The 24,943-nt window shown below is 41.3% G+C and overlaps 1 protein-coding gene across 1 annotated transcript in view; it reads left to right on the top strand.

Annotated features, from left to right (window-relative positions):
* ATP2C2 (ATPase secretory pathway Ca2+ transporting 2) overlaps window positions 1-24,943 on the top strand; it is a 110,423-nt gene that overhangs the window by 68,274 nt on the left and 17,206 nt on the right. Inside the window, exons 12-17 of the mRNA XM_027847169.1 lie at window positions 1,853-1,977; window positions 2,267-2,364; window positions 4,892-4,993; window positions 8,930-9,019; window positions 14,068-14,169; window positions 21,698-21,854. Of these exons, the coding sequence (XP_027702970.1) occupies window positions 1,853-1,977; window positions 2,267-2,364; window positions 4,892-4,993; window positions 8,930-9,019; window positions 14,068-14,169; window positions 21,698-21,854 (674 nt within the window). The remainder of the gene's footprint in view (window positions 1-1,852; window positions 1,978-2,266; window positions 2,365-4,891; window positions 4,994-8,929; window positions 9,020-14,067; window positions 14,170-21,697; window positions 21,855-24,943) is intronic.

Here is a 24,943-nt window from a genome sequence, read left to right as displayed (position 1 = left end):
GGGCAAGTCGCTTAACTTCTGTTTGCCTCAGTTTCCTCACCTGTAAAATGCGAATAATGACAGAACCTACCTTCCAGGGTTGTTGTGAGGATCAAATGTGATTATATTAATACATTTTTAAATATATTTTTGCGAACTGTATTTCAGTGTAATTAGTTTCATTCGTAATCCCATGTATTTTATTTTATGCATATAAAAATCATAATTCTAAGAAGAGGTCTCTGGGCCTCTCTAGATGGCCAAAGGGATCCATGATGCCAAAAAAAGGTTTTAGAACTGCCGTTCTATAATATGGTTTGAATCATTATGTCAGAAAAATTCAGCTGTCCTCCAGTCTCTGCATCTGTAAAAGGATGGCACTGGACTAGATCTTCTGGCTTTCCTATTAGAATGGTGTTTCCTCCAATGGGAATGGAAGCTCCTTAAGCCCAGGGACTTTCTCACTTACTTGTATTTTTATTCATAGTGCTAATCACAATGCCTGGCCTATAGGAAGTGCTTAATTAATGTTCTCGCTATTTCCCTCCATCTCTCACCTCTTTTCCCTCTCCTTTCCTCTCTCCTCCCTGTCCTCCTCTCCTCCTCCCTTCTCTCTCCTGTCCTCTCCTATCTTCTCTAATCTTCTCTTTTCTTCTTCTTCTTCTTCTTCTTCTTCTCTCTTTTTCTCTCCGTCTCCCCCCTCCCTCCCTCACCCTCCTCCTTCCATTCCCTTCTCTCTCTTCCACTGTCTCTCCATCTCTCTCTCTCTCTCCTCATCTCTCATCCTCCTCCCCTTTTTCTGCCTTCTTGCCTCCCCTCCTTCTTCAGAGACATTATATATATATAATATGTATGTAGATAGAAATACATAAAATATATCTACATACATACACACATATACAGACATACATATCTATATCTATATAATTGTTGTGCATTGAGTTAGGTTGTTCCTCAGACAGCTGTCACACCATCCCTCAGCAGGCCAATGCCTGAAGCCTTTCCGCCATGTTGGGCTCTGCCTGAATCGGCCTTTCCTACGTACTGGCCTACTCTTCAAGAGCTGATGGTCACTTCTACCCCCTGATGAGGCATCAGAGCAGAATGTTAGGGAAGGAGAAGAATGAGCACCATCGGAATAAAGGCTTGGCCTAAGGGTCAGGAAGACCTGCATTCAAATCCTGCCTCTGACACATACTGGCTGTTTGACCTTGAGCAAGACATTTTAACCCCTTAGTGCCACCAGCCCCCTAAGACTATAAGGTTAAGATTAGATAAGCTGCCATTCTGCATCAGTTTTCACTCCAAGATATTGAGATCACAGGCCTAGAGTTAGAAAAAGCCTCAGAGGCCAGCTTGTGAAATCCAACCTTCTCATTTTAGAGAAAAGGAAACAGAGGCTCAAGGATGTTGTGACCTCCCCAAGGTCACACAGAGAGTAAGCATCAGTGGCAGGAAGACCCAAAGTTTGCCACACAGATAAAATAAGAGTCCAACAAAATATGTCCAAGAGAAAAACAACAATAGTTCACATTTATATGACCCTAAGGTTTACAAAGCACTTTATAATTTTGTAAGATAGATAGTATAAATATTATTCCTACAGATATGGAAACCAAGGCCTCGAGAAGTCAGGTGACTTGTCCAAGGTCACACTGCTCCTAAGTATAGAAGCAGACTGGGGGAGAGTGCAGAAGAACAATAGGTTCTTAAGGTCTGAGGAGCATAACACAGAAGGAAGAGCAAGGTATGGAAAATGGGAGCCGAGGGCGCCAAAAGTGAACTTCACCAGTTTCCCAATTCTATGGGTCCTAGATATGATGAGCAATACACATTGACTAAAAGGTGACCCCAATTTATCATTTCAATCCAGCCTGGCTGTGGCCGCCATCCCAGAGGGCCTGCCCATTGTTGTCATGGTGACTTTGGTTCTGGGTGTCCTGAGGATGGCAAAGAAGCGAGTCATTGTGAAGAAGCTGCCCATCGTGGAGACCCTAGGTAAGGTCTCTGCCCACCCCGAAGTTAACATACGTTGGGGTGTAATGCAGATTCGTTCTCTGAAACATTGACTGCTGAATTGGCTGATGTTTCTCAAAACTGACAAATAGCATCAGTCACTTATTTTGTTAACATACCTCTTAATGAATGGTTTGACTGTGAGTGCGGGTTTTGTAAAATTTTACTGGATGCTTTGGTACTTTATAGACGTTCCCTCAGGGCATCATTGTCCTGAGAGTTGTTGAATTATTTACTCTGTAAATTCTGATGAGCAATTTTCTCCCACCAGGTTGCTGCAATGTCATCTGTTCAGATAAGACGGGTACCCTGACGGCCAATGAAATGACGGTAACTCAGCTGGTAACATCTGATGGCCTCCGGGCAGAGGTAAGCCTAACACCGATTTATAAGGTGTGGGGCAAAGCTAGCCCTGTCCATTGCTGGGAGAAGGACTTGATAAGAAGATGCATGGGATGATGAGAAAAGCGCTGGACCTAGAGTCAGAAGGTCTAGGTTGGCTCCTCCTCCCTTCCACCTACTTTCTGTGTGACCTTGGACAAATCACTTGACCTCTGAATCTTAGTTTCTCATTTGTAAAATAAGGATAATAACATTTACATGACTAACTTACAAAGGAGGCCATTTTGAGTACCAAAATGAGATAATATCTATGAATTTTTTTACTATAAAGAACTACGTACAATACATCTCCCGACCCATTCTCAGAGTAGCAAATCGGGGCCCCAGAGAGAATGTAGTTCCTGTTCCTCTCAGGGTTCTAGACAGAACTCTGAGGGGTCAAGAGGTATGTGTGTGATTGCTAGTGTACTATTGATCTTGAGCCCCTATTTAGTGTGTGGTCATGCCTGCAAAGGCAGCTAGGTGACTCAGTGGATAAAATGTCAGGCCTGGAGTTAGGAACACATGAGTTCAAATATAGCCTCATACATTTACTAGCTCTGTGACCACCTCACCTGACTGCCTCAGTTTCCTCATCTATAAAATGGAGATAAAATAGCACTTACTTTCCAGGGTTGTTATAAGCATCAAATGAGATAATGTTTGTAAAGTGCTTAGCATAGTGCTCGGCATATGCTTGTTCCTTTCCTTTGTTACCTCTCTCCCCCTACACACACATACACAGACACACACACACACACACACACACACACACACCAGTCTCCAGTTAATATCTCCCCAATATCATTTAATCAATTAACATAAATTTAGCTTTTACAAAGGGATATTTACTGAGAAGTTATAGCAAGAGATGAAGTGTAATCTCTCACTAGACCTAAAGCAAATTCTGCCACCTGGGAAAAGTGGGCTCAAGCTTATAGGGGTTGCTACCACACATCGCCTACACTAAGTTCAGTTCTGGATGTGGCATGGCCAATGAGAGGGTGGTTTTCTTGCTCGCAGGAATTTGTGTCTTAGCTACCAAGTCAGTTCACTGCTGGGCTTGGTCAATCGGGTCGCTCCTCAGGACTGGCTCCTCACTGGATTCAGCTACTACTGCTACCAGCTCAGCTTGCTTAGGGGACCTCTGAAGGTTTCTTTTAATCTGTTCGTAGCTGGTCCATTCTGTCTCCAATACTCATTCACTAAAGATTAGGAAAGAATAAATACAATACAGACAGAACAAGCAGGGTCAGTACCATGTGGTCATGGCCACATGGTAGTTGGCTGGGGAGGGAAGGTGGCACTGGCCAGCAGGAGAGGGGAGAGGGAGGGAGAGGAGAGAGAGACAGAGAGAGAGACAGAGAGAGAGACAGAGATAGAGAGACAGAGACAGAGAGAGACACACAGAGAGAAACAGAGAGAAAGAGAGAGAGAAATTGTGTATCTTTTTTTTGGAGGCAATCAGGGTTAGTTGGCTTGCCCAGGATCACACAGTTAATCTGAGGCCAGATTAGAACTCAGGTCCTCCTGACTCCACCGCCAGTGCTCTATCCACTGCACCACCTAGCTGCCCCCAAATTGTGTGTCTTTTAGGCCTTTTATATCGCACACTCAGTTCCAGCTTAATAACAGCAAGTTAAAAGGCAATTTTGTCACCACCCAGTAAGCCAGCAGGAAACAGTAACAGACTACCTAAACCATCTGTGAAGCACATTCCTAGAAGGAGGCTTATCAAGCCTCCATGATGATTGGCAGCAGGCAGGTAATATTATACGTGCTATTAGGACTGAGACCTCATGGGCCAGTCCCCCTATAAAAATAAATATTTGTTAAGTCTGCTGTGTGAAGAATACCATGCTGGGAGTTGTAGTCAGTTAATTTAGATGATACAGAGCTCTCAGTCTAGTAGTGGAATATGATACAATTATAGATAACTCAATATTATATTATATTATTGTTATATATAATATAATGCATAATATATAATGATATACATTACATGATAAGCACATTACAGAGTTGTAAGACAAAGTGTCTGTTTTTTGTTTGTTTTTGTTTCATTTTGTCCAGACGTATGACTTCTGATGTAGATTACAACTATTCTGTAACTTGGTGGCTTAAAAAGTTGCCTGGGCGCAGAGAGGTTAAGATCTTGCCCAGGGTCCTACAGTTAGGATGTGTCAAAGGCCAGGTTTGCACCCATATCTTTTTGATAATCTGTTTCCCTGCTACGCCATATTGCCTCTTGTTTATTATTAGTGATGAAAAAATAAAAATGAGTTTTAAACATGTCTGTTTCAATTGGAAGAAACGTAGGGGGAAAGAGTTCAGGAGACTGTGCGTGAAGTCAGGACGCAGCTGGAGAAGTTCCTCGTGTTCTCGTCTATTATCGCCACGCCTCCCCTCTGCTCTGAAAACCCAGGACTGGAGGGGATGGGGTGAAGCCGCAGACGTTGCTACCCGAATACGTGAGCTAGCTCTGTAGTGACCTATGATTCGTTCTCTCTCTTAGGTGAGCGGCGTCGGGTATAATGGAATAGGCGTGGTGTGTCTTTTACCGTCGAATGAAGTCATAAAGGAATTTTCTAACGTTTCAGTAGGAAAATTAGTAGAGGTAAGCATGAAAGGGGTGAGGAGGGGAACTCTGTCTGAAGCTGGGAGATAGGGAGATATGGTGGGAATAGTGCTGGCCCCAGGGTCAGAAGATCTGTGTTCGAATTCCAACTCTGCTACTTAGTAGTTGGGAGACTACAGGCAAGTCAGTCCCCTTTCTCAGTCAACTGAGGGTGGGGCAATGGGGCCCCAAGTCAGGAAGTCCTGAGTTCAAATCAAACACTTACTAACTGTGTGACCCTGAACAAGTCACTTAACCTCTACTTGCCTCAGTTTTCTCAGCTTTAAAATGGGCACCTCCCTCCCAGGGTTGTTATGAGAATCAAATGAGATAATATTTATAAAAAGCGCTTGACTTGGTTCCTGATCCATGCTAATCACTGTATAATTATTTATTACCTTTCCTTGCTTTATCTGACCCTCACTTTCAAGCTTATAAAATGAGGTGAATAGTATTTGTATGGCCTGCCCTGTAGGGTGGTTGTGTAGGCACTTGGTAAACATGCTACCTATGTAACCTGGATCAAATCACTTAACCAGACTGGGCTTTCCTCATCTGCAAATGAGAACTTTGGACTAGATTATTATTATAATAACAACAATTGATACCTAGTGCTTTAAAGTTTGTAATATACTTCACATTGATGATTTCATGTGATCCTTACAACAATGCCATGAAGTAGATGAGGCAGGCATTGTTATCCCCATTTTACGGATGAATAAACTGAGCCCAAGAGAAGTTAAGTGACTTGACCAGGGTCACATAGCTAGGAAGCACCAGAACTCATGTTTTCCCCACTCTCAAGTCCAGCTCTCTGGCTGCTGTAGCACAGTGAGTTCCAAGCTCCCTTCCACGTTGATATCCTAGGATCCTATGAACCAAAAAGTGCCATAGAAATATGCTATCAGTGAAAGTAATGGCTGAGACAGAAGGCTTTTGTCTACAATAGGGTATGTGGCATTATTTACTATCATGAAAAGTGTGTCACAAAACAAGTTACAAAAACCTGAACTAACCGATACCTCATTCCTTACAAATCGTGAGAATGAATGGGAAGTTACTAATTAAATATTCTACAATAAAGTTCATAAGTACAACCCATACATTATGTTCGAGGTCATACAATTTGGCGTTTAATTGTTTCCTGTGTGAGTGTTCAAACAACCAATATTTATTAAGTAATTACTGTTTGCCAGGCGCTGTGGTACAGTGCCAGGGTACTATACAGGCAAGATATCGAGACAGAAATGAAAAGTCCCTAGGTACCAGTGCCTAGGAGGAATCAGGAAAGTTCTCATGTTGGAGGGCACCTTTGAGCCGAATTCTGAACTAGGGATTCCAAGAGGTGGAAATATGAAGGAGAGGCAGTGCAGGCATGAGATGGAGCCTGTGGAAAGGCATGGAGATGGCAGATGCGTGATGGAATGTACTGTGTCCAAAACTATACAAGTGCCATTTTGGCTGGACTCTATAATACTATAGAACAGTGAATGTAAGTAATGCATCCTAGGCCTGGAAGCATATTGAAAAGAGTTTTAAAAGCCAGAAGTGGTTTTGTGTGATCCTATAGCCACTAGACCTTAATGAGAAGAGGAGCAATGTGGTCCTACATGGACTTTAGTAACAAGACGACTTTGGAATCTCTGTGGAGCTGAGACTGGAGAAGGGAGAGACTTGAGGAGGGGAGACCAATTGGAAGAATATAACAGGAGTCTCGGTGAGAGGTGATGAGGGCCTCAACTAGGGTGGTAGCAAGGCAAATGAAGACAAGCAAAGTGGATGGATTCAGGAGATATCTTGGAAGACTTGACAAGAGTTGGCGACTGATTATGCCTATTGGGTGAGAGTGAAAAGTCAAAGATCACTCCAGGGTTTCAAAGCTGAGTAATTAAAAGGATGGTGGTACACGCAACAGAAATAGTGAAGTTTGGAAAAGGAGGGGGGTAGACTTGGGGGTAAATGTTGAATTTCAGATGGCTACTGGACATTCAAGGTGGAGCTTCCAGCAAGCAGCTAGTGATACGGGACTGGCACTGAGGAGAGACCAGGGATAGCTACATTGATCTGGGAGTCTTCTGTGTAGAGCTGATAATTAAGTCCAGGGAAATGATGAGATCATTGGGTATACAGGAAAGAGAGGAGAGCCCAAGGCAGAGCATTGAGGGGTGGGATACTCACTTTTAGGGGGTAGGGTATTGTGGACAATCCAGCAAAGGAGATAGAGAAGGAACAATCTTCTAGTTAGGAGTGAGCAGTGTCATGAAAGAAAGAGGTAAGTATCCAAGAGGAGTGAACCGTCAAAAGTGTGAAATGCTGCAGAGACATCAAGAATGCTTAAAACTGAGAAAACAGTATCAGTTTTGGCAATTAAGAGAGGACTAGAGATTTGGAAAGAGTAGTCTCAGTTGAGTGCCAAAGTTGGAAGCCACATCACAAGGGAGAGAAAAGTGAAAGATGAACTGGAAACATTAAGTGTAGACAATTTTTTATGAGTTTGACTATGAAAAGGAAGAAAGATAACAATATTTTTTGAAGTGTAGGAGAAACCTAAAAGTGTTTATACACAGTAGGAAAGGAACAATTTTAAACAGAGAGAAATTAGACACAGCTTCATCATCCCGCAAAGTCACATAAGCCATAGTACTCATGCCTCAGCCCCAGCACCCCTCTGATTACAGGCTGGACAGGAGAGCTCCTCCCCAAACCTCCATTTAAGGAGAGCACCAAGGCCAGCCGCATCTTCTTTTCTCACCCAGTTACACTCCTTTGGAATTCTCCATCACACTCTTGAAGCAGGCACCTGCTCTTTCCTCCCCACCCCACCTGCTTTTCAGCCTCCTTTTGTGTGTTGTCTTCCTCTTTTAGATTGTAAGCTCTTTGAGGGCAGGGATTGTCTCTCTTTTCTGTATTTGTATCCCCAGTGCCTGGCACATAGCAGGCACTGAACCAATGTCTGTTGACTGATTTGAGAGAGGGCAGATAGTTGTGAGGGCAGTCTGCTGAAGGAGATGGGAGCAGAAGGGATCAAGGGTACAAGTAGAGGGAGAGTCGGCTTTGGCAAGAAGAGCCACCTCTTTGGCGGCCAAGGCAGTGTTGCAGTAACATACACATAGAGTGTAGACGTTGGTGTCTGGGGACTAGCTCTGAATCCCAGCTCTTACACTAATTAGCTGTGAGACTCCTTGACAAGACACTTGACATCTCTGAGCCCAGCTCCTCATTTCTAAAATTGAGATAACGAAACTCATACCTCATGGGGTTGTTGTGAAGAGAGTACTTCATACTAAAGCCTTGGTGAAATGTGAATTGGTATTAGTCTTATTCTGTTAGATGAAGCATAAACCCCCTGAGGACAAAGGCAGGTCTCAGACATTGCTTGCCTGAGCCGTTAGATGTTCAGCTTTGCTCTTTGATTGTTTCTTTCTTTTTCTTTTTTCTTTTTCTTTTTTTTTTTTTAGCATTTTTTAAGGCAATCGGGGTTAAATGACTTGCCCAAGGTCACACAGCTAGTGAATATCATGTGTCTGAGGCTTGATTTGAACCTGACTCCAGGGCCGGTGCTCTATCCACTGAGTCACCTAGCTGCCCCTTTGGATTGTTTCTTTTGAAGGGAGGAGAGGCAGACCTGGATTTCTTTAACACCAAAATGTCCTAGTAAGGAAATACCCTGTATCAACACTGATTGGGAAACATCAATTTAGTCTTAGAGACTTGTCTAAGCCACTGAGAGGTTAAGTGATTTACCCAGTCAAAGGCAGGGCTTGAATCCAAGCCTTCCTGACTCCAAGAACTCTTTCCGCACTCCGCCACATTGACATCTAACTGATATTAGGAAACAAAAATTCTGTATCAGAAGTTATAGCAGGGTGTCATATACTAGTGTTTCCCATGCCTGTGCCTGAGCTAGATTGATCCGCGACAATTCTTGGTTTTCAGGCTGGCTGCGTAGCGAACAATGCCGTGATCAGAAAGAACATGGTGATGGGCCAACCAACAGAGGGAGCCTTGATCGCCCTTGCAATGAAGGTAAGAAGGTTTTGGTTTCTTTGTGTTTGGCACTTGTCTAAGAGTTGGGTTGTTTGGCAAAACTAGACCTTCTGGGCTATTTACACATAGAATGAAATGCTTGTTTTATGATAGAAAATAGCACTGAACCAATATAGCATGGATGTGGATTGACTTGAAGATTCCTGTTTTGTGGGTGGCCATTTTTCAGAAGTCTCTGGATGAAGACGTTGGACTAGGACCTAGGACCTCTAGGTCCTCAAGTGCAGCTCCTTGACTAAAGCCAAACTTCACAGAACAAATCCCCTTAAAAAAAGGATTTGGTCTGTAAAACTTGGACTCAGCCAAAAGGTTGAACCCAAGGACCTAGAAGGCCACACATGGCCTTGAGGCCACGGGTTCTACACCCCTGGACCAGGTGATCTCTTCTAGCACCAGATTCTATAATCCTACCCTACAGTGCACCTAATTCTGGACTAGTCAATCTCTTTAAGCCTATTGTGAAGTAGCAATGGGTAGACCTACTTCAAATGAAGTAGTGTCTCACAGTGGATGGAGTGCTGGGCTTAGTGTCAGGAAGGACTAAGCTTGGAAGCTACCTCAGATACTTACTAGCTTGTGTCGCTAGGCAAGTCATTTAACCTCTGAGCTCAGTTTACTTATCTATATAAAACAGGAATAATGGTCTTCCTAGGGCAATTTCAAGGATCGAATTAGATAATGCATGTAAAATGTTTTGCAAGACGTTTAAAAATCAGTATCCAAGTATCGGTTACTATCATCATCATTGCCATTTCATCTTTTGTTGGTGGGGTTAAGATAGAAATGGTCTTGGGACAAGTCATTATCTTCCAATTTTTAAAATATGTTCTACTAACTATAGCACAGGTGAATAAAATGGCTGCTTCTTGTAATTAAGTGAGAATTGATATGTGAGGTCATCATCTGGAGATGAAAACATCTTTGGGACAACTCGAGTAGCAGACAGGAAGACAGGGATGGAATGTACCCCTTCCTGCTGTATTATTATCTCTTTCTTCTCATCTTCTTTGATGAAGTTCAGATAGGAAAAGCCATAGGACATAGCCTTCTATTCTATAGGCTAACAGAGGGCATCCCTGGAGTAACTCCTATATAATATTGGGCTTAAACTGCCTTAAACTGCCTCGTATTAATTATTCTTTCAAATATTATTGTGTTGGTGATATATTTTAAATGGAGACATTTTCTATGCAGTGACCAAATACTTTAGCATTCTCAGTATACCTGGGCTCATTTTATATATTTGTAGCACACACATAAGCTATGAGTGCAGAAATGAGTCAAAGGCTTTGTAATGATCAATGAAGGCAGCATAGATCTGGCAGCACTTTGGGGAATTTTTTTCAATAATCATTAAATAAACAGTAAGTTATACTGTATACCCCTGGGAATTTGGGGGTACATTCTTTTTTATTGTTGCTGCTCTTCAAGCAATATATTGGGATTTTTGTTTGTAGGGTTTTCTTTTTAGTGATACAAGCTGTGGATACTTTGTTTAAAGTACATAAACATGTCACTGACCTATATTTGAAAGGGTGACTGGTGTTCCAATCTTTTGGTGATAGTTGAGTGATGCCTTCTATTAAGAAAGGTGGGATCAGGCTTCTATCTAAGAAGATGCTAGCTTAATGCTTTGTTAGTGATTCATATGACTGAATCATTTGAGTCAATATGAGCTTATTGCTTTCCAGTTTTGCGGAGAAGGTAGAGTTTCCCATCACCCTACAGAGATTTCCCTCTTTCTCTGGTTTCTTCTCTGTTCTTTATTGTAAAGTTTTCAATTAATATTGAATAATTTTATTCTTTATACTGCTTTGATACTGTGTATCTCCTTAACTTTTTGACTTGTGAATTCACCTATTGATTAAATTCTATAGCAGAATGTATTCCTTAGTGATGGTTATAACAAATATCAGCTCTTGGAAATTATTCTGTTTTGGTATAATTGCTCTGTGCAATTATATGCAATATGCAAAAAGGAATTTTCAGAATTCCAGTCTATGTTTGTCCATATTCCTTTCAAAATCATCTGAGGTATCTCTGCTGTTTTTGTCATCTATTTTATTATTAGTGTAATTTTTTGTAATTTTGTAATTTTTGTAATTTTGCATTAAGTAAAGACTTTCCAACCCCAGAGTTTATCCCCTTTTCCCTTTTTCATATCTTAGTAGATCCTCAGTTTATTTGTTTCATCTAATCTAGGTATAGAAATGAAGTTGGGATTTTTTTTATGGTTGCCTTGTACTGGTCAGCAGTATACCATGTGACTTGGAGCTGAGGGTACCAATGGCAAAAAGCCGAATAACGTCCTTATGCCACTCCCCTTCCTCACGATGTGGACAATGGGTTGGGCTTTGAATGTATCGTTGTTATTATCCTCCTCCTCTCGTGTTCCCCTTACCTCAGCAGAGTCTAGATAGAAATAATCCCAAGACAAGTTGCTATTCAGTTATTCCTTTATGTGCCCTGTTCTGTGGACTGTTGTACAGGTTGATAAAATAGTTCCCTTTCTGTAGTTGAATAAAAGTATTAGCATATTAGCTCAGTTCTGTAGGCTCAATGCCAGCATCCTCAGCATAATTCCAGCAGCAAGCAAGCAAACAGGGATTTTGAGCTCCTAGGTCAGGCCTCCATTTTTTAAAAACTTTTTGCTCTGTGTACCTTAGGGATTTTATTTTGATGATGGCATCTATTTAAAATGTTATTAGGTTTTTTGAATCAATGTTTTGTCTGAGTGATTGTGCAAGACAACTGGGATGGTGTTCTAGTTTCCATGCAGTTTACAGGTTGAGGTCTATTTTGGGATTTGTTGTCCATCAGTCCATGAAAGAGAACAAGCTTCTGATAGGTATTCAGTGTGTCCAGGGGTGGGGAACACGTGGCGTTGAGGCCACATGTGGCCCTCTAGGTTCTCAAGTGTGGCCCTTTGACTGAATCCAAACTTCATAGAACAAATCCTCTTAATAAAAGCATTTATTCTGAAAAACTTGGACTCAGCCAAAAGGCCACACCTAAGGACCTAACAGGCTACGTGTGACCTTGAGGCCGCAGGCCCCCCACTCCTGTCAGCCTTTATAGCCTACTGGTTACTAAGTCTTAAAGATAACCCTTCTGTAGTTTCTGGTAGCCATGAGCTAATCCTTAATTGCTACTGTAAATCTGTTTTAACAAATATATATGACTCTGCCATTTATTGAACACTTAATCTAAAAGTATTTCAGTAAGTTTTTGACCTGTTCATCAGGTGCTCGAAGAATGTCCCTCAATCTTTTTCCTCCTTTTTGGCATCTGGGAGCATTTATCTTTCTGTAGTTACCCTAAGATGATGGGCTTTATATTTCTTACTTATCTATATTTCTTAACACTGTATGGGTGTTTGCTATGGTGTTTTTCCAATCTTTTCTGGTCCATTTTACAATTCCAGACGTGTTCACTGATATTGGCATTGCACTGGTATTAATTGCTTTAACTCTGTTCTTCCCATTTACTTTGGATTTCAGAATGTCAGTAAGTTGTTTAATATATTTGTCAACAGCCTTCTCTTTGATACATTAATGCTGATGTGTTTTGCTTGGAAGTGAACAAATTAGTTGTAGGTATTGCTTTCATCCACTGGTTCCATGGGTTATTATTATTAGTAGTAATAATAATTATGCCTAAGAACAATAGGAGATGAGGAAAGGAAATAGGAGAATAGGAGGAAGGGCAAGAGAGTGATGGAGGGAAAAGAATGAAGACTAAAGAAGGAAATAGAAGAGAGTATAAGGGAAAGAGGGGGAGAGGGAATGAAGAAAGAGAATTAAAAGGTGCTTACTGTGAAGAATACTTCTTTGCCTGGCCCATCTGATTTATCTCTCTATTGCCTTATTGCAGTTAAGTTTAGAATCAGTCACCTTTCCAAAATATTTACTTTAGGGAGTGAGAAAATGGTGGTGGGGGGGGCCTTACATTACTTCCCCAGCCCACCCCCACTGAAATTAGAAGAACTGATTTCTACAGACAACTACTTGTAACTTATTCAACCCCTTTCAAACATTTCAAAACACTATTTTAGAAATCCACATGGCCCAAATTGGAGAAATTCAATCATTCACTTGTTCAGCAAACATTGAAATATTATGTGCTCAGTATTGTACCAGAAACTTTGTCAGGGTGGGGGATGCAACTGTGAAGAAAATGTAGTGGTATCTGCCCTCACACAGAGCCAGGATTAGAACTCCTGCCTTGCAACGTCAACTCATCAACTTTTGGTCTCACATAGAGAAAATGTGCTTCTGTAGAAAAGAGAGATGGTCATGAAAATCACAAACACCACCCTGAGATATTAGGATTTGGAGACTTAAGGCCCTTAGAGAGCCTCTCCCACAACTCCCTTATTTTACAAATGAGGAAACTGAGGATTAGAAGAGAAATGACTGGCCCACAGTCACATAGCTAGTAAGTAGAGGAGCTGGGATTTTAATCCAGACCCTCTTCATTCCAAATTTGACCAGCCTCCATAAGTTTTTTTAAGGCTTAATTTGGACATTTAGAATAGAATCTAACCTAGTACCTGTCACGCACAATTTTGGGAAATTACTGAATCTTGAGAATTCTAAAAGCGCCCCTCCTTCTTTTCTACCCCACTTTCCAAAAACCACAACAAAGCTACACTTAATTCCTAGTATTTATTGTGGTCAGCCTTTTAAAAGCTGCAAGTTATTACCAAGTCCATGAGGCTCTGTCATTAGGAAAAGATTATAAAATCTAGGAGAGGGAACCATTGAATAATAAACCTACTGCTGTGGACCAAGTCTTTTTCCCCCAAAAAAGCATCTTTTCTAAGACCCAGAATCACTTAAATAGTTAAGTGCATTGAAAAGAAACAAAATGGTCTCTCTGTGTCCAGGAGCCAAATGCTTTGACTTCTCATCCATGTCAGATGATTTGAATAATGAATAATTCAACTTCATAGGGTTTTGCCTCCAGATTAATTTGTGATGATTCATTGATTTTTTTCAACAACCACCTTTTTTTCATTATTCTAGATGGACTTGAGTGACATAAAAGATTCCTACATCAGAAAAAAAGAGATCCCATTTAGCTCAGAACAGAAGTGGATGGCAGTCAAATGCAGCCTTAAAAATGAGGTAAAGTTTCTATTTTCTTGAAATTAGGAAAAGAAATAGGAATGAATATGAAGTTTCTAGAATATATCTGTTAGCTACTGCAGAAGAGAAAGTTGGCCAGGAGGATGTGACATTGTTCAAAGTTATTCTCTCTTAGTATTTGAATTGGTGGGGATGGGGACGAACTGGTCCTCTGCTGTCATGGAGCTTACTGTCTAAAGGGAGGGGAGGTCTTCCATGATTCTTGATTTGGGCTCTATAATGGGCATTGTACCTATGTATCCAGAATGACAGAATCTGAGAGTTGGCAGGGACCTCAGAGGCATTGAGTCCAACCTCCACCTAAACTCTGGCATACTTGACCAGTGGTCATCGAGACTTGCTCAAAGACTTCCAGTGAAGAAGAACCCACCACCTTCCAATGCAGCCCATTCAATCTTGGGAGAACTCCAGTGGTTGGCAAGTTTTTCCTGACATTAAGTCTGAGACCAGATTTTCCTGACATTTTACAACTTCTACTCTTTTGGGCATATGACAGCCCTTCAAATACTTAAAGATGTTTAGCATTTCTCCCGAGTCTTCTTTTCTCCAGGCTAAACCTGCCCAGTTCCTCCAATCAATCCTCATATGTCATGGTCTCAAGGGCATTCATTGTCTTGAAGGGCAACTCTCCAGTTTATCAATGTCCATTTTATTGTTTTTGTTTTTTTTTTTTTTTTCTTTAGGCAATTGTGGTTAAGTGACTTGCCCAGGGTCACACAGCTAGTAAGTGTCAAGTGTTTGGTCTGAGGCCGGATTTGAACTCAGGTCTTCCTGACTTCAGGGCTGGTGCTCTATCCACTGTGCCACCTAGCTGCCTCCTATCAATGTCCATTTTAAAATCGCAATGCCCAGAACCAAACACAGAATTCCAGATGAGGTCTGATAAGGGCAGAATCCAGTGGGACTATCACTTTCCTGTTCCTAGAAGCTATGCCTTTCCTAACATGACCTAAGATTACATTAGCTTTTTTGGCTACAACATCATACCCCTGGCTCATCTGGTGCTTACAGTCCTTTAAAACCCCCTGATACTTTTCAGAACTACTGTCCATGTATGCCTCCCCCATCTTATTATACTTCTGAAGTTGATCTTTTTCTTCCTAAGTGCAAGACTTTACATGTATCCCAACTGAAATTCATTGTATTAGATTGAGTCCAGTGCTTTAACCTGTCAAGATCCTTTAGGATGCTGACATTGTCATCCACTGTGTCACATATCCTTCCGAGGTTTGTACATCTACAAATTTGATGAGCATACCACCTGTGCCTTTATCCAAGTCACTGATAAAAATGTTAAGCAACCCAGGGCCAAGAACAGATCCATGGATCCTGCCACTGGAGACTTCCTGCCGTATTGACATTCAACCATTAACAAATCCTCTTGATGTTGTTGTTGTTCAGTTGTGTCCAACTCTTTGTGACCTCTGTTGGGGTTTTCTTGGCAGAGATTTCTTTCTCCAGCTCATTTGACAGATGAGAAAACTGAGGCAAACAGGATCAAATGGCTTGCCCAGGGTCACATAGCTAGTAAGTGTCTGAGACCGGATTTGAACTCATGAAGGTGGGTCTTCCTGACTCCAAGTCCTGCATTCTATTCACTTCACCACCTAGCTGCCCCGAACAAATTTTCTTAGAGTCTGGCCATTCTCCAAGTTCTGAATACATCTAAGTGTATGATCATCCATCTAATTCACATCTCTCCATGTTCTTCTCAAAAATAATAGGAGACACTTTACCCAATGCTATGCTAAAATCCAGACAAATTATGTCAACTATATTCTTACCATCTGTAAGATTATCAATCCCATTTTAAAAGAAAGAAATAAAAGTTGATCTGGTATAACCAGATTGGGATGAAACTTTGCTGACTCTTTGGAATCACCACTTCCATTTCTAGATATTCACTAACCATCCCTTTCTATAATTTTTCTTAGGAATTCAAAGTTAAGGTCATGAACTATGATCTGTAAACTCTGTTCTCTTCCTTTTTGAAAACTAGAACATTTGCCCTTCTCCATGGGGGTGGTAACTGTCCTGTTTTCCATGCCTTTTCAGATATTTCTGACAATAGCTCAGCAGTCCCATTTGCTGGTCCTTTCAATACTGTAGCTCATCTGGGCCAGAAGACTGGAATTCATAAGGGCAACTTGGTTCCTCTTACTTATCTTTGATATGAACTTCATGTTAGCCTCTTTGGTTCTATCATTTCCATTGCAAAGGTCATTCTCCTTGGCAGAGAAAACAAAAGCAAAAGAAGACTCAAGCAGCTCTTCCTTCTCTCTGTTTTCAGTTATTATTGTCTCATCCTTTCTTCTATCCTTTTCTCCATTTTTAAAGCCCTCTTTGTCTCTAACTTTTGTTGGCCTTAGCTTTAGCACCCTTGACACAATTTTTACGGGACTGTGCCACGCTCGAATATTTATCCTCCCTTACCTACCCTTCCTTCTCTGTATATTTCTTTGAAAATCTAATGCTATATATTCCCTGTTTAACTTTGTCTCTTCACAAAATTCCCGTTTTTCTTCTTCACTGCAATTATTTCCCTTGGTGTCTTCATAATTTTGTTCTTGAGCATTTCCCATTCCTCCTGGCCTGACTGCTCCTATAGAATTCTAGTCTATGAGATTCCATGTCTCTTTCCTCTGAATTTTTCAATCTGCTTTCCCAAAACCTAGGGTACATGTCAAACTATGCTCAAATTTCCTTTCCTTTATCATAGACTTTGGGAGAGAAAGATTACTTGTCTCTACCCCAGAAACTAGTTCCTCCCTGTTAGTGCCAATGAGATTCAGCAAAGAATTTCCCCTTTGGGGCTCCTCTACCTTTTGAAGGAGGAAATTATCATTAAGGCAAGTCAAAAAGTGACTAGCTGCTCTGTGTTCAGTGAAGAGAGAACTCTAGCACCTCTCTCTCATTTATCCAGTTGTCTGGATAATTGAAGCCTCCCAACAATACCATATCATGCTTCTGTACCAGGCTTGTGATTGTTTCCCTAACTCATCTATTTCCTCTTTCTGTTCAGGTTGCTTCAATGACAAAATCACTTCTGTTTCTCCTCCCACTGACATTCACCCAAATGCCCTCCTCCACACTCCCTTCCTACTTACAGGAGCTCATGGCAATTCACAGCTTTTGTGATTCATTGCTTTGAGCACATATTATCCCTGATTAACAGCTGAATAATTAAAAGTTCTGCCCTACAAATTAATATGAGCTTCAGTGGTTGCATATTGCCTCTAGAATAAAATACAAGCCTTTTAGCTTAGTATTCAAGGACTGCCAAAATCTGGTCTCAGCCCAATTTTCCAATCTCAGTTCACCCAATTCCTCTTCGCACATACTTTGCTCCAGCCAAATTGGGCTACCATTTGTTTCTCATTGTATCTGTGTATTTATGCAAGTCATCTCCCACATCTGAAATGTACTTTTTCTTTTTCTCTACCTGTTAAAATTCTTCTCTTCCTTCACAACTTAGCTCAGATAGTCCCTCCTATATGCACACTTGCCTTGACTTCCCACTTACTCTAGTCAAAAGTGATCTCATTCATTCATTCGTGAAGCCTTAGAAGAACACCTGTTCTCAAGAGGCTTCCAGGCTACTGTAGGGAAACAAAGTGTATCAGAAAAGTACATATAGAATCTATATATAATGCCACAAAGTAAATTCCAAGGAGAGATGGGGAAAAGGCATTAACCACAGGGAGATCGTGAGCTCTTGTAGCAAGTGGCGCCCAAGCTAAGAGACACTCACAACAAGACGTCAGGATTTGGATAATCCAGCACAGGAGACGTCAAGGCAGTCAGACTGGTAAGAGAAAAACCAGGAGAGAAGGGAAAAAAACTCAAGGAGAAGCAATTCTTCAAGACAAGAGGAAGGTGGACAGTTTCAAGAGCTTCAGAGAGTTTAAGTATGATGAGGAATGAGAAAAGGCCATTGGATTTAGCGGTTGAGAGGGGCCAATTTCAGTCAAGTGGTAGGAATTAAGGTCATATAACCAGTGGGGGAATTTCATTCTGCTAAGGACACTAGGGCTGGATCTCTTGCCCCTATCACATTCTACCTTGTATCATAATTACATGTTATATCTTATGCCTAATTATATCTTATCTCCCTTAGTAGAACATAGGAATCTTGAGGGCAGCCTGCCATTTTTCATCCTTCTATCCCATGCCTTGCAAATAGTGGGAAATCAATCAGTGTTTGTTGAACTGGATTGAATCGACATATTGAACCCAGGGCCTGAAATTCACCTAGGATTACAAGTCTCACTGTACGTTCTCATTGTAGTAGTAATAACATGGTATTTTAACCATGTTAAACTACCTGGTGCCATCTTAAAGGACTAAACCGACAGCCAGGCAATCTAATAACAGTGTATAAGATAATAGAGAAAATGCCACTGTGGCATCACAGGATTCAGAGCTAGAAGAGACACTATACAATATCAGAGATAAAAGAGCTCTTAGAACATACAATGTGAGTGACAGAAAGAGCTTTAAAAAGCAGATTGTTCTACTAGAAGAGACATCAGAGTCTAATAATCTAACCCCAAAACTCATTTTATAGAGGAAATTGATACCCAGTGGGACATGTCCAAGGTCATGCGCTTATTAAGCAGCAAAAGCTGGGTGGCACAAGCTTTAAATGAAGGACCCCTGAGTCCAAATCCCATGTTCTCTATACTCTGCCATGCTAACTTCTAGTTTCCAGATTCCACCTTTAAAAAATCTCATTGATAGTGATTTGGGACTTCGTGAGATGCCATATGAAATCATGTGGTCTGTAGAGTAACACGTCTTGATCGCCCCAACATCTAAAACAGATGGGCAATTTGAAGTTAGCCGAAGCTCCTTGGAAAGGTTCCAGTCCCAGTTCTGACACTAACTCATTGCGTAGCTGATGAGTCACTTTCCTCTCTAGGATTCAGTTTTCTCTTCTGTAAAGTGATAGAGTTGAATGAGATGATTTCTAAGGTCCTTTCTAACATATTCAGTTATGAGTCTTAACCTTTTATAGCCCAAGCCTATCCTAATAGAAAAGGATTAAAAAATGTCTACTATTAGAAGTCAGAAGATCTTACATACACACATACACATATACACACACATACACATATAGTGTGTATATATACATATGTACATACATGTACATATACACATACATACACACCCATATATATGTGTATGTATGTATATTCTGCCTCCGCTGCACTTCAGGCCTGCCTGTCTTTGGAGTTTATTAACATCTTGAGCAAAAGCATCCTCCTTGGGGCAGCTAGGTGGTGCAGTGGATAGAGCACTGGCCCTGGAGTCAGGAGGACTTGAGTTCAAATCCGGCCTCAGACACTTGACACTTAGTAGCTGAGTGACCCCATAGCCTAGAAAAAAAAAAGCATCCTCCTCTCTGAGGATGTCTGTATGTCACTGAGATTCCGTGACTCCTAGTTGTCAGGAAGATGTCCTATCTGTGGTTTTATTTATATGAGTGACTTTTTGTTTTTAAATAGGCAAAAACAACCTGTCAGGAGAATACAGAACATGAGACAAGGACCTTTTAGAGGTTGGGATTTTCGTGTGAGAGATCATACTTTTACCATCAGATAGATGTAAAGACAATCTGAAGCCTTTCACTGATCAGGAGGTCATACTGACAGATCATCTTTTAAAGGGCTTTATTAAAAATATATTTTAAAAATTTTTCTTTATTTTTTAAAATATATTTTAAAAAATATTTTATTTCATTCGAGGGTAATTCAGTAAAGCCAGATCTTCCCAACTCTTCTTCCACTTCATTTGGCAGGGCACTTCAGTCGTCTGCTCTGGGGGGCATCCTTCAACGTTTCCCTCTCATGTTTTGGTATAACCAAATAACTCAGGCGGCTTCCTTTTTCCTTTTTGCCATGCCTACCTCACCATCTCTACTGTATGACCTTGGGAAAATCATAACCTTTTTGATCTTTGGTTTCTTCTTCTGTTAAATGGGACTAATACTTGCTACACTTGGCTCACAATACTGTTGTAAGCAAATTATTTTGTAAACTATAAAAGGTTACAAAAAGATGGGCTATTATTTTCTTATGCTTATGTAACCCTTTATAATTATATTAATAATACTTCAGAACCTTATGGATTCATTATTGCCATAGGGTAGTGCTCCCTATATCACTGCAGACTATGTATAGTTCCTCCACATCTCAGTTGACTGTCTCGGCAGTTCTGATGAACTGCTCTGTATTTAGTTCAACTGGTCCTAGGATAATGGATACACTGTGGGGCCTGGACCTGAAGCCTCTGTGGCTTAGGGGAGGGCCATCCATGATTTGTGTTCTCTCACAAGAGCCTAGGGTCTCTTCTACACCATGACAAGGCATCAGAGTAGGAATTTGGTGGAGAAACAAGACAGACCCATTGGGGCAACAAATTAGAATTTTGCAACCAGTGTTTTTCAGTCTTCTTCAGTCACTGAACAGAATTCCATCAATACAGCAGAGACCTTAGTCTGATCCACTGTCTATATGGAAACCCAGCAATATAACAGCACTTCCATGTCACTCAATCCTCAGTGGCATTGGTGAATCATGAAGGCGTGAAGACTGAAGGGTCTGGATTGATGAACATTTTGAAAAATCTAATATGGGTACCCTAAGAGTAAATTAATCAGTTTTTACCTTGTTGGGAAGGCTGAGATACCTGACAAATGCTATCCTGCACATGGAGCAATCTCAGGTGGTGGGAAGAATGCTAAACTGGGAGTCTGGAGGTCTGGTCTGAGTACTAGTCATGATTCCACTACTAGGTGACTTAAACAAAGTCACTCTTTCTTCCTGGAACTCAATTTCCTCATCTGTAAGATGAGAGGATTAGAATTACATGGTCTCTGAAATTTCTTCCAGCTCTAATATTCTGTTTTTATTTAACCAGTAAGAAAAATACCAATAACTTCTGAAAGTTAACCAGTATCAGATCATTATCCAGAGCAATTATTAATTGTGTAGGGGCACTAATGCCCCTGAGAACTCAGTCTCAGAATTCTGCACCATCACCTAATCCCTCCACACCCACTCTAGGGGCACAATAGAGGCCATTCCATTGCATGTTTCCTACCATGTCTTCCCTCCCACCAGAGTCCCTGAGCAGAGGAACCTCCTCCTCCTTCAGGGAGGAGGGCGAGGAAAGATCTTGATACTACAGATGTGGTAACAGAGAAAAGAGGCAGGGGTCCAGGGTTCTATTTCCGCTCTGCTTCGAATGCTGGGGGACCCTGGGGAAGTCACTACTCTGGCTGTGTCTCGGTTCTGTCATCTATAAAATGGGGTTGAATTAGATGGTCTGTGGGGTCCCCTTCCTACTCTAAAATTCTCGATCCCATGACCTACTGGTCAGGGTGAGCGAGTCCTAGAATAGTGAGACTACTGTTGCTTGTCTTGTTTGATTGTAATTTGTAGATAGGCGCTGTAAGCTGCTCAAAGAATTGGTTTGGGGGTTGTTGGGTTTTTCTTTCCCCAAGGAACAGGAAGAAGTTTACTTCATGAAGGGGGCCTTTGAAGAAGTGATTCGCTGCTGCACCACGTATAACAACGGGGGGATCCCCCTCCTGCTGACTCCCCAGCAGGAGTCCTTCTGCCTGCAGGAAGAGAAGAGGATGGGCTCCCTTGGTCTGCGGGGTCAGTCACACGTAGCTTCTAAGTCCTCATTCTGCTCGTCTCTGCCGCGTCGGCTTTCTCGCAGGCTGTCAACAGTCAGCTCAGAAGCTAGATTCATTCTTCAGAGCAGACCGGCATCCTGTCTGGGGCTTAAGGGGAAAAGAAAATTAATAGACAGCCTTAAAAAAGAAAAAAGAACCCTTCTTTACCCATCCCCTTAGTGTGGTTTAGCTCTGCATACTCTGAGTAATTTTTTTTTTAATAAAGAGGGCTTCCAAGTATAATGTTCATTGTACCTAAGGTAGTATATTCTACTTGTTCAGATTTAAAATTCACGTTATTATTACTAATTACAATCTTAGCTTACAGCACTTTCATGTATAGAAAGCACTTTACACACACTACCTCCCCACAACCCTGTGAGGCTGGGTGTACAAGTATTATTTCCCCCATTTTACAGATGAGGAAACTGAGGGTCAAAAGTTAAATGATTGGCTCCAGGTCACACAACTATTAAGTAGCAGGTCTAGGATTCAGGCTCAGGTGTTGTGACTCTTAAATAAACTGCTTTTTCTGCCTCACTAAGAGTTCCCCCACCACTACCAAGTATGTTGTATAGCACAAATACTAGGTTTGGGCTCAAAGGATCTGTATTTACATCTCACCTATCCTGCTTCCAAGAGAACTAGGTGGCATCGTGTATAGTGATGAATTTAAAACAAGTAGATCTGAGATTGAAACCTGCGATAGACAATTCCCACCTCTGTGTGTGTGCGTGTGTGTGTGTGTGTGTGTGTGTGTGTGTGTGCATGTGCATGTGAGACTCTGGGCTCGTCCCACCCTCCAATTTCCCACTCCTCAATATTTACGTAGTACTTTAAGATGTTCTATCTGCAGCTTTGACTTGCTCCATTTCTGGGCTGGCTCAATTGTAATCCTCGGACAGCCTGGGGCCCTCTCTCACTACTACTATCCACCACCATCTTGGAGGCTTCCCATGTTGGTGCTGGACTTAGTGAAGACACTGATTGACTTTCACCCTACTGCAGCTCATACAGAACTCCTGAGCTCAAGTGATCCACCATCCTCAGCCTCCTCCAGGAGTATTTCAGATATGTGCCACCACACCCATGGCAAAATGCAAGGATAAATTAAATGGCTGTATAAAAAGCAATAGATCTGAATTTCTTTAAGAGCATTTAATCTCCCCTTTAGTTTGCCCATAAGATATTATCTGCTCTACAGTTGGTAGGTATGACTGAGGTCAGAAGTGTAAAACTTGCTCACATGCTCCACAAAAGGAGTACAGCCTCACCAGAATAAAATGTAATTGGTAAACGTTTAACAAAATAAATAAAAATACAACAAAACATAGATAATGCTAAAAAAAAAAAAAAGATGGTAAATCTGCTCTCTCACAACAATCAATCCTCACAACAATCCTGAGAGATAGGGACTCATCCTCATTTTTATAGATGAGGAAATTGAGGCTAATAAAGGTCAAGTGACTTGTCCAAGGTCTTACAGATAAGTACATGTCTGCAGCAGGATTTGAAATTATTTGAAATTATACCATGATCAATGCTCCATCTACTAAGCCAACTTCTCTAAGCCTCAGTTTCCCCAATTGTAAAATGGAAATAATAGCGCTCACTTCACATGATCATTGTGAGAGTTGGGTGAGATAACATATGTAAAGCACTTTGTAAACCTTTCAAACTTTACTATCTAAATGCCAATTGTTATTATTGATTATCTATTACCCCGGACATCAGTTTCCCACTCTGTAAAATGAAGGGATTGAACTAAATGGTCCCTAAGATCTTTCCTAGCTCTAACTTCTCTGATGGCTTCATCACAAAATCCCCCTTTCCTGGCTGACCCACCTGCCCATAGTGCCCTCATCAGGAGAAGCAGAAGCTTTCTCCTCTGTCAAGGATTCTCTTGCCTTGACTTGTTCCAGTTTCCTGCACCATGGGAAAGTGGTTTTTGCCTACATGCTGAGTATATCATAGCTCACATATTCTGCTCAGTTATTGCCTATGCTAGGTTTTTTTTTTAACCAAAATCATTCTAATGCAACCACAAAGGTGCTTTGTATCTGTATCCCTAGCACCTGTCACTATGCCTCACATACAGTAGGCACTTAATAAGTACTTATTGGTTGACATATAGAATGCTATCTATACTCTTATTGACATACTGATTGCTTAAGATTAGACTAAAGGAATTTGACGTGATGAAGCGTAATTTATTCAATGATTTCTTAACTGTGCTATGCCAAGGATTTAAAAATATTATAGCTACACTACGTGCCTACATTTTGTCTCCTGCATGTGACTAAGATCCTTGAGGGCAGGGGCCATATCTTCCACCCTCCCATAACACATAGCACATCATTCATTTCTAAGCACATAGTAGGCACTCACTTATTTATCGAGCTGAACAAAACCCCAAATATGTTGTAAGTAGCTAGGTTGTCGTGACCATCACATGTCCTTCCACACTAGGCCTAAGTCACTTAACAATTTCCCAAATGAATCAATAATGCTTCATGGTCATGACAGCTGCACATCCCCATCCCAGAGCTGGAAGACGATGGGATTAATCCAACCAGTTGGCAAAGTCATGAAGGCTGAGTGTAAAGACCTGAATGGACTGGCCATGAAAGCTTCAGGCCATGGGTTCTTCAAAATCCAAGAGTAGATAGAGTGGTATGGCATATACTAATGTAACTGGCGCTGGCCCTGGCCCTAAATACCTTGATCTGAGTCTCTGCTATAACTCTGGTCAAGTCACTGGGCATCAATTTTTTCATCTGTAAAATAGGAATAATAATATTTGTGCTAGCTAACTCACAGGGCTGTTGTAAGGAAAGCATTTCATAAACACTGAAGTGCTCAAGAAATATCACACATAGGGGACAGCTAGGTGGCACAGCGGATAGAGCACCAGTTTTGGAGTCAAGAGGACCTGAGTTCAAATCCTGCCTCAGACACTTGACACTTACTAGCTCTGTGACCCTGGGCAAGTCACTCAACCCCAATTGCCTCACAAAAAAAAAGAAAGAAATATCACACATGTACATACATAAATAACATGCTTGTAAC

Source organism: Vombatus ursinus, unplaced genomic scaffold, assembly GCF_900497805.2.
Source record: "Vombatus ursinus unplaced genomic scaffold, bare-nosed wombat genome assembly UNPS02005286.1, whole genome shotgun sequence".
Lineage (NCBI taxonomy): Eukaryota > Metazoa > Chordata > Mammalia > Diprotodontia > Vombatidae > Vombatus > Vombatus ursinus.
Note: the sequence above shows the minus strand (reverse complement) of the source record. Positions and strands in the feature narration are given on the sequence as shown.